The 11,415-nt window shown below is 26.8% G+C and overlaps 1 protein-coding gene across 8 annotated transcripts in view; it reads right to left on the bottom strand.

Annotated features, from left to right (window-relative positions):
• The window catches only part of LOC119689960, a 72,683-nt gene that overhangs the window by 9,708 nt on the left and 51,560 nt on the right, over positions 1 to 11,415 (bottom strand). For 7 of the 8 annotated variants that reach the window (XM_038104913.1, XM_038104916.1, XM_038104914.1 and 4 more), the window contains 2 exons: positions 9,100 to 9,312; positions 6,021 to 6,342 (listed from right to left, as the gene is read on the bottom strand). In XM_038104913.1, the coding sequence (XP_037960841.1) occupies positions 6,021 to 6,342; positions 9,100 to 9,312 (535 nt within the window). The remainder of the gene's footprint in view (positions 1 to 6,020; positions 6,343 to 9,099; positions 9,313 to 11,415) is intronic. The other variant, XM_038104912.1, reaches the window with a different exon arrangement.

Genomic DNA, 11,415 nt, shown 5'->3' with positions numbered 1-11,415 from the left:
GCAAACAAGAAACTAAATATTAAGAATCAGATTTTTAACAGGAGTTACAACCTTATCTATGATTATATTGCGACCATATTAGGGTGACTGTATTACCGTACAAAACTTAAATGGTGTAAAACTATCAGGAACCCTTGAGGAAAGATCTTGTAGCTGACTAAGATCGTTTAGAAAACAAGAGTCCTTAGTATGTTTAGTCTCGATGGATGTACCATATATGAACTTTTCCGAAACAAGGAAGAACAAAATTAAAAAATATTGAAAAATTCTTCAATAATAAACGAAACTTTGAGTCGACGCATAATGATCAATAATATTTAAAAATTTTTAAGTGAAAGAAGTTACAGCTTTTATATTAAGAAAAGAACAAAATAAATTTATGTCGATGCCAAAAGATACAAGTATATCAAATATGGGGATAGCAGTTTCCTTATGTCGGTACTGTTAACTAGACAATAGTAGAGTAATAATGAATTATGATCACTTATTGTGAAAAACATAACGCGTAATGAGGAATTGAATAATATTAATATACTTAATAACTTTAGATAAAGAAGGGTTCGAACAGTAATAAAAAAGCAACAACACAAATTTTGATTAATTTATTGAAATTTTCTAGTTTCTAGTTCCTTTTCGTCATAAGACGCGTGACATTCGACAAAAAATATTAACTTTAATATTTAGTAGTGATATAAAGATCACATAAATCAATGTTGCTAAGTGATGATGTAAATGTGAAGCAGTTACATATGTATATTTCACGTTAAATTTTAATAGCAAAAATTATTCGATAATCTCCTCAAATATCTTTTTATAAACACAGTATAATCAAAATTAATGCACAATGTAAAAACAAACTTAACATCGCCTTTAAAGTCTTTAAAACAAAAGCCTTTTTTGGAGACAAAAAAATTTCAAGAGGATTTATTACAACAAACTAAATCTTGTAATAATATATATACATAAAATTCTGCTAGATAAAATAACACCAATAATGAAGAGTATTCACAATACAATAAAAACAACAGCCTTATTTATAATACTAATGTGACCAAAACGGCAATGAAAAATATATACAATTAACAATTAATTACAATTAATATTTTTTAGTTTTAATACTTTTTTTGTTAAAATTAACTTTTTATATCAAATATTATAATTTGTGCAGAACATTAATTAAAACGAGAAAATTAATTTTTTTTTTGTTTACATGTCAGCAAAACATTTTGTTAACACAATTTAAAAAAAAATACAATATGTGTGATTGGTTAAAACAATATAGATAATATATAGAAACATTTTAAAGAATATTTTTAATAAATAATATATTAAGTAATTAATTTTACTGGAGTGATATCAATGCTCCAATATAAGATGTTTAGATTATCGATCGCATTGTGAAGTATTACATCAAATTAATCGATTTATAGGAAACATTTTATTAACGTACATTTTAAACAACACAAAAAGTTAAATTCAATTTTTAAGAAATAATAATTAATACATTTATTAAGTAATTAGATTATATAACAATGATACATACGCCCATACATGCGTGATATGTGAAAATTAAGACATATTAAATTTGTATGCAGAGATAACTTATACACATTTAAATTAAATATACACTATAATATATATATACAACATATATATATAATATACATATGGTGATTGATTGAGTCTAGTATTTTTTATTGTTCAAATTATATATGAAAACCTATTTAAGTAAAAAAAGTTAAAAAATAGTCGTGAAAACCAACTTTAATTACATGGAAGTTTAGATAAAATTTAAAAAATTGAAGTGAAAAAACATAAAAAAAAACATTTATTATTTTAATAAAAATCTCTTATATGAAATATATGCTAATCAAAATTATGTGCATATATAAAAAAAAGTAATATCTCTGAATCTCTTAGCAAGACAATTACTTCATATATTGTACGTCCGCAATCAAGATTGCGTAAAAGAGATGTGCCAACTTATTTACAAATAAGTAATAAATAATGAAATATTATATTAATAATATCTATAAATAATTTCAAGTAGTTATAAATGTTATATACGAATATATTGTCGGTTAAATTTCTGTAATTATTGTGAGTAAATGCAGTAATTAATACAGAAGAACTTTTAGAATGCACTTACTTTGAAGTTACTTACTAGTACTAACACTGTATATTTAATGATTGATATGTGTATAAGCTATAGAGTCCTAAGACGAACATATGATAAAAATATAAATTCTGCCCATTCTTTTTTATTAAATTATAAAAATGATAATAATTTGCTTAGTCAAAGATTGTAATTATTTATTTATGATAAAGTTTATGTTTACTTTATAATTAAGTATTTTGTATTTGCAACGATAAATAATCTCTGATTAATTAATTTAATGATAAATAATTTAATGAATGAAAATAATTTTTTTCTAATGCACTGTAGTTTGTAGTAGTTTGCTTTAACTTATTATTTTAATAATATACAACAGGTTTTGTGTTATATGGTTATATGTTGTTTTTTATATATTACTCGTAGGTAAATATTAATAAATAATTAACATTGCATTAACATTATAACATCTTTCTTATGTACTTTTATTTTATTTAAAGCATCATTAGAGTTTACTGTTTTCATACTCTGTAGTACTGGGAGTAGCAGTATTAGAAGAATTAGTAGAATTAGTAGTATTAGTAGAATTAGTAGAATTAGTTGTAGTATTTGTTGCTTGAGTAGGAGTAGTGGTAGTAGTAGTAGTAGAAGTAGTTATAGGAGTGTCTATTAGTGTTGGACTAAATTGTAAGATTTTACTAGGCCTGCGTCCAGTTACTATAAGTCTGGAAAGTATATATACATAAGTTAGTTTATTCTTCGGGAAATAATAATACAGTTACATACATGATAAAAAATTTGAAAATTAATGAGTTTAAAGAGTTTATCTTCTAAGCTATGAATAAAGGTATTAGGTTGAAGTGCGTGAAAATAAATATAACATAGTGTGATATTTTTTAAAAATTTATATCAGCAGTGTACTTGATTGAGTTCATTAAGAGTTGAAAAACGCAAAAGCTAAGGAAGTATTTCATTCATTTGTAAAAAGGTATTATTTATTTTTTAATCTCAAATATATGTATATGTTTTATATATGTTTTAGATTAAGAATAACTATTTTTTCTTAAAATTGTGCTTCTTTTTGTTGTAATTTTGATGACGTCATTCTAACAAATTTTTGAAGTGTATTTATATAATTTATATAAGACGGGACAAGTGTTTTAGACAATTCACATTTGCATGCGGGTGATAATTGATAGCTTTTTTAAATAATATTTAATAGTAAAAATAAATAATTCTATATAGACTTTCACAGAAACTCTGGTAAAAATGTTACATAAAATGAATATAAAAAATTATTAGAATAAACATGCACATTAACATAGTATGTACAAAAATAGTTATACGTTTATACTTTTCATGGAGTTAACGAAACACCAGCACAACACATACTTAAGCAACATATAGATTATTGACCAATATTAATATCAATAAAGTTATACAAAATATATAATAAATAAGCAAAATACGAAAAAGTTAAAAATAAAAATTTAATATATATTTTAAATTAATTTATTAATTATTAAGGATATTATATAATACTTTTGAAGATAATATTCAAATTGTAGTTGCACTATATTCAAATTACATTAATTATACTTAAAATGTAATTGCTGTAAAATCAAATTTTGCGTAATTGATATTAATCAATACTATTTTTAATTAATTAATTTTTGTTTTTAAAACTATGAATTATTTGTATAATCCAGTGTCTAATTCTTCGAAATAAAATTTATTAATAAAATATATTGAGGTGCTCACGAAATCCTAAAATATGACTTGGTATAATAATCAATCTACTGGGAGTATTGGATATATTCTTATTTCCTAACATATGATTATATATATATTATTTATATACATATAAACTAATAAAAATTTTTAATAAGATGTCGCATATTTTTAATCTCTGGAAACTTATTCAATATATTTATAAAATTAAGAAGTCGAATTTATTTTTTGGTCATAAATTGTTATAAAATACGAGAGTATAACCAGATTTATGAAACCCATATTTGAAAATTATTAATCTTACAAAATGTTCATTATAGGCTTATAGAACCCATCTGTGCTGAGTATAAAACGCTTTCAATGGGTTATATAGAAACTTTGAAATTTACTTTTAGTTATAGAACATTTTTTTTACATGTTATAGTATTGAAAAAGTACTCGTTATTAGTGTAAGTGCAGGGGAATATATATTATATTTTTATTTAAAATATAAAAGCAAAGTTAAATCGGAATAGTGATATAGTAAATATATATATAGTAAATCAGTACAGCTAAATCGAATTTAAAGAACAAATTAAATTTTAAATACAGGATGCTTAAAGCTAACTCTAATAAAAGTCTTATGAACCTTACCTAATCTTCTTTTAGTTAAATTAGTAGTTTTTATCTGTACTGCCAAAGTAAAATTCAGATTAAACTGCATACAAAAATGGAAACCACACCCAATACACTCTACTACCATTCTTAAGAAAGTGGAAAATATCTCATAAGATTTCAACTATTTCATAAAACAATCAAATAAAATGTTGCAAATAATTATTTCGATATATACCTAAGGTTAATATAACATTTATGCATATAAATATTATAGTTTCATTCTATGTAATTTGTAGAATAACTCGTCGGGAGTCTCGAAGAACTATCAGAAACTTATATGGATTCATTCCAAAATTCAGAAAATCTCAGAAAAAACATAACTGTTGATTAAAATGATGAATCAGGAATAAACCCATCAACCTTATAGGAACGCAATGGACTTATAGGGGGAGGTCTTCGTGTAGCTTGGCATACAGATTTATCACCATAGATTGGTTTTAAGAACAGCCGGGTCTACGTCCCGGAGCCATTCGTCGAAGACGATTAAGCGCCGTTCAACACCACCCAAAGGGATTTCAGAAGCAGATTTCAGTGGGTTACAACAACAACCACCATAGATTTGGGAGAGCCGTTTATTGCACACAATGGATTTTAAAGGAAAAAAACTCGTAGTAAGAAATTAACTTAATACTAAGTAAAAATTTTTTTATTGTCATATTTGTAGGGTCAGGGATTTTCAAAACCGAGGAAAATATTTCATTATTACAAAAACAAAAAATAAAATATTTGTTGAAGTAATTTTGTTATTTGCATGGTGCAGTCCTAGGCAAGGTTGTATAATGGAATGGAAGTAGATTGTTTATAATTTATTTTGTTTATTTTTAGTTTCTTTTTAATTTGTGTTATTATGATAAATAAATTTTGTATCGCGTAAAACTTCGAAAGATGACCTTTATCAATATTAAAACTATGTCTTAAATTCTGCAGTATCAAAAATTAAATAATAAATTAAAATAATAATCAACTGAAATCTATTAAAAAAAGTTTTCAAAATTAAATATTACAAAAAATATACACATATAACAAAAAGTAATTTGAATACAGTGTACTGTACATTTTAAAAACTATTTCGGATAATTGAGCTTGTAATATCAAAAGTTATTAGTTATTTTTTAGTAATATTTAAAAATTCAAAACTAAGAAAAAATAATTATAATATAGTATATGTTGATTGAATTATTATAATATGCAAGTTTGAAAACAAATAAAATTAATATATATATATAAATTAAACTAGGAACTAATATTATGTTATAATGAAATGTTTTAGCCAAATTGGAACTACGTAAGCATAAAATAATTTTAATGAAAAATAACAAACATCGAATAAATAATTAATTAATTAATTAGTTTATTAATTATTTATTATAAAATAAGTATTAAATAAAATTCAGATAAATACAATAAAAAGTACAAATATCCAAAAAAAAAAAAAAGTTTTTTTAAAATTAAAAAAAAATCAAGTTTGTTTAGGCAAAAAGTGTAAATATGTTAGGTATAAATTTTTGTTTAAACTTACCCGCTCAACTCTAACATGGAACCACGTCTCACATTACGGCGATGACTTGCTGTAACTGGGAATGGACCAGAATGACCCTCACCGCTGGTGACCGATATAGATTGTGAGCGTTTATCCAGACGAGGATTTGACGTTTGGCTTGAAGGCACAATTAAGCTGCTTAACGCAGCAGCCAACGCTGGATCAGAGCCGCGAGCTGAACCAGCGTCAATAGCATCACTGATTGCACTGCCAGTAATACTGGTGCCGCCTTTTGAGCCGGAACTTTCTCGACGGAAAAGACCTATGACGGACTTGGGCTGTTTAGGTTTGTTTATGCCACCTTTTAAATTTAAATTTTTGTTTTTGTTTTTTACGCATGGTGGGTGAATACGATTTAAGTTGTGATTGTAATTTTTGTTTCATTCATTGATGTAGTATGTAAATTTCATATTTCATTATTGTTTTTAATTTTTTTTTTGTTAGTGTATATATTGAGCATGATTAATGTTTGTCGAATTAAGATTTGCACATTTTGTTATTACAAAAAATACATTCAATTGCGTGAGATAAATAGGTGGAATGTGAACAAGATAGATAGTACAAAACGGGATTGTTACAGTTCCAAACAAGTGATGGTAGGCCAAAAAAGAAAAAATCGAAAAAATATAATTAAAATAAAATACAAAAGTAAAATTATTTATATATACATTTATATATTGTTATATAAATATATAAGTATATATATATTTTTATGTATAAACATAAATATTGTGATAGAGTCGGTTCATTGCTTTATACAAATATCATTTCTATATATAACTAGTAGTGCTGTAAGCAAAACAAAAAAATTTGTTATTTGTTCTGATTACATTACATTAATATACATTCAGAATCTAAACACACATTTTTTTATTACATATATATAAGTATTAATGAAACTTAAAAAAATATTTATATAAAAAGCAGACAACTGAAAAAATATTAATATCTTAAAACAATAATATATAAAATTAATAAAAATATATAGGAACAAAAGTTTTAATAAATTTGTTTTTTTTTTTTGAGATTATTTTATAATAGTTTTCATGCATTGATTAGTTCACACAGTTTAAAAAATAGTCAAAGAAAACTGATTTTTCAATGTTTTAGAGCCAAGATATGGGAGGAAAACTTCAAACTTCAATTATTATAGCGGAAGTATCAAAAATGTATATCAAAACTAAAATAGTCACAATTATATTAAATAGTAACAATTACCAATAAACTCAGAATTTCTTTTTTTTGATATAAACTTGCTGATAATACAAATTGCAACAGCAAATTTGCTTAATAGGGTACTTAATAAGGTTATTGGAGATTTATAAAAGGCATGGACAAGTATCAATACATTTTTTTGCGTATTTTGATATATAGTGTAGGCGGTTTTTTTTATCTACATGAGAACTTAAAATAATAATATAAGACAGAAATATTGTTGGAATGAAAAATCTGGTACATAATTTTGTGGCATTTATTTTTTGAAAACGATTTGCGGCATATGTCGGAAATATTCGCGGCTATGAGTTACATGGTCCATTCGATCAGTCCAATTTTTGACTATTTTTTGCAATAGTTGTGACCGTATGGTGACAATGGTGGCGTAAACATTCCAATGTTCCAATGCTTTAGGAGTTGCTGGTTGTCGGTAGTTGTTGGTATAAACCAATGCAAACTTAACCTAGCCCCATAAAAAGTAATCGAAAGGCGTTAAATAGCACGAACAAGGGGACCAGTCAACAGACCTACTCCTGGAAATAAAGTTATTACCAAATTGATTTCGCAATAAATCGATTGTTAAACGCGCTGTATGGGAAGTTGGCTGGTTTGTGGGAACTGGAACCAAATGTCATCAAGGATTAACTGATTCATTTTTAGAAATTGCTGACAAAAATTCAGTCAGCATGGTTCGATAGGTCTCGCAATTCACCGTAATGGAGGCTACTTTCTTATTTTGAAATAAATAAAGATCGACGATGCCGCCAATATATATATATATAAATATAAGTAGTCAATTTTAATGGATGTAATGGTGATTCGTTAACGGCTTGAGGATTATTTTCGCTCTATAACGATCAATATTTGTACGAAGTGCTTGCTCACTAGGTCGATTATGTTGATCGTAAAATAGACGAAGTTCTCTATTAACTTCGCGAACAGATTTATTTTTTTCAAAGTAAATTTGCACAATTTGGAAGCGTTGTTCTAGCGTTGTTCTAGCTTTATGAATCTTTTAACGATTCATTATAAATTCAAATCATAGTTATCGATAGTGATAGTTTTCATGCAGCAATATATACATATTTATATTTATATAATATATGTGTAATATAATTCTTTATTTTGATTATGATTGTCAGGACTTGTGATTTATTGAATTGGAAATTACCGAATTGGAAAAAAGGTTCAAAGATTTTTTTTGTTTGTGAGAGAGAACTAGGCTTTTAAAAACTATATAAAAGTGAACATTTTTTTTATGTATACAATAACGCGAGACAAGACTATTACTATATATGAAAGCATAAAATGTTGTAGAATTTTATATTAGTATTAACTCATTCGTTTGCTATCAATTAATGTGAAAAATCATGTTCTATTTTATAATCAATTAAATGCTTGATGCATTGTTATTGGTGCGTTACTAAGTTGTACATTATAAAACATAATCTCTATAGTTTTTTTAATAACATTGGTTTGAATAAATTTTTAAATACATTTTTGATACCTCCATTTTAGATTATAGAATTTTGAATAGACAACCTATTCGTTTCGATACGTAGATAATAAAAAGTGATTTAATATAGATTAACATGCTAGAGCTTGAAACATGTCATTTAAACTTTTGTTTGCAGTTAGCAACATTGTATATATGTTATGAATGATTTTATGGTGTCTTCAATGACTGAAGTTTTTATAAATTAAAATATGTTTAAAAATTTATTATATTTTATTATAAATATATATACTCGTCGTATTTTTTTTCTAGTAAATTGAAGATTTCTTAAGCAGTTTTGTATATAGAAATTTAATTATAATTATGAAGTGCACATTCATTACTTACCTAAGAAAGTAGCGCTCGGTGAATTATACGCCAAATATTCCTTATTGGAAGCCCAGGCAGGGAATTCGTTTTGTTGCACAGCATCGGATATCTCATCACCTTGTCGTTTCCATGGCAATTGCGACTCAGTTGCAGTTGGTGTAGCTACGCGTCGCTCACCATCAGAATCTCTGGACAGATTACGATCTTCCTCTGGAATTGGGTTTTCGGCGACTACGTTTATGTAATAACGATGTGAGTTTTGGAAAAAGTTTTTATTAATTTAATTAATAATTATTTTTTAGATAAGTGCACAACTATGTACAACTAAAGATTGTAAGTTCATATTTTTTGTATAATATATTATCTAAAAATTTAAAATAATATTAAATAAATGTGCGGCAGCAACATGCTATGCGCTTTAAGTTAGTACATTTTTTATTTTATTAGAAACAAATCAGTTTAAAATGTGGTTATGTGCAAATATTATTTGATAAGGACATATCAAGATCAAGCGAAAAGGATTTCGGATGGGCACATTTGCATTTTGAGGTAGGCATTTAGACTTAAATACGTATAATAACCACTTTATAAACTGTAAGCACTTTTTGCTTAAATTTTACTAAGATAACTCAAATGTGCTAAAGTAACACAAAACATTTTTCAAATAAATTCAATAAAATACACTTAAAAAATAAAATAAGGAAACACTTAAATAATCAAAATGAATTCTTAGGAGCAAAAAATACAATATTGTCATGCACAAAAATGCCATGCTTGCGTTAACATTTTTTTTATTAAATGCTTAAATTTAGTTAAAGTAATAATAAATTTAGTTAATTTAATTTTTTTCTTTTAACTAAGTAATGAGTATGAATGCCTTAATATTTATAATATATAATTTAAATCTTGATAAGCAATAATTGAATATCTCAAATAGAGATTGATTTGTATATTACAAAATTATGTAAAACTTTGATATTAAATGGACGGCAAAAATCCATCTACTGAACCCTCCACGAGGGAGCCGTCTGAAAATGTGTCACACAGTATTCTCGTCCTGTACATTGTCAGCTAAGATTTAGAAGCATTGAGTGAGTGCCTTTAGCTCTTCAATGGCTGCGCAACATTCTTTGCTTTTTGATCATGGTATGAAGGTCCCTTTAACCCGAAAGTGTCACGAGATCCGTGCTAACCGGGCGTATGTTTGCAGTCAAGGGGTTTGTTCGACTGTACTTTTGTGCAGCCTCTCCAATACGTGACCACATTTACATGGGGAGTAAGTGTGGTCTAGCCATGTTATGGGACGCTGTTATGGTCCATGTTACGCTTATGCACATGATATGAATTCTTCCGATACTGTCCGATACGGAACTCGTGGTTGGAGAGTATAAACCCACTAAACTTACGGACGCCGAATTATTGAAATCAGATGACGAGATCGTTGCTAATTCTAATAGCGTTTGTACCAGTAACAGTACACCGGAGTCTATTTCAAATCTATTATCATCCAAAACATGTCAGTCTCAGGAGTAAGGGCACGAAAAAATCACTATCAGCGGGCGCTTCTGATGCTCAAGAAGATCGAAAGCAACAAAAAGGAAGGCAAGGTCCATGAACAAGCTGAAGCCAGGCCATTGGAGAGGACTATCTTCATGATGAGGGTCTGCGCTAATCTGTTATTACAGGCAAGTACATCGGAGATGGCGGTAAGCGTAACAAATCTTTAGAAGATGCCGGCATTAGATTATTCATTTAAGTAGAATTTTATGTATTTTTGTTTAATCAATTTAATTATTCATTAGTTAACTTCTTAACACCTAATCAAAAAGTTAACTATTTTATAAAAATGAGATAAGTTAAATAAAAGAAATTTAAAACTCTTTATTTATTAAGTAACTAGTAACATTTTCATCAACTACTAAAACTTATTTAGGAACATTTAAAACTAATTTACCAACATTTGCTTATAGCGTTTATAAGAAAAAAACTGGGCAGGAAACAATATTCGTGAGCGTCCAAATGTTGGTTTTCACATCCGTCAGATTTTTACAATATACAAGGAAGTTGAAGCATATAGGTAGCTCTCTATTCTATATATGTAGTAAATGAAAATGTAGTGAATTTGGGTATGAACTACTTCAGGCATGTAATACAGTGAAATTGCCTTTTATTGAACACCAACGGGATCAATAATTCGGTTCAGTTTAGAGAAGCGGCCGTTTCAAAGAACGTACTTTATATGAAACATGAAAACTGGAACCTGACTACATGGTACGGTTTAAAGAGTTCTTTTTTAAAGAGGCTGAACATTACAACGTTTTTTCTGAAATGCAT

This window comes from Teleopsis dalmanni, chromosome X (assembly GCF_002237135.1).
Source record: "Teleopsis dalmanni isolate 2A chromosome X, ASM223713v2, whole genome shotgun sequence".
In the NCBI taxonomy this organism is placed as follows: Eukaryota; Metazoa; Arthropoda; class Insecta; order Diptera; family Diopsidae; genus Teleopsis; species Teleopsis dalmanni.
Note: the sequence above shows the minus strand (reverse complement) of the source record. Positions and strands in the feature narration are given on the sequence as shown.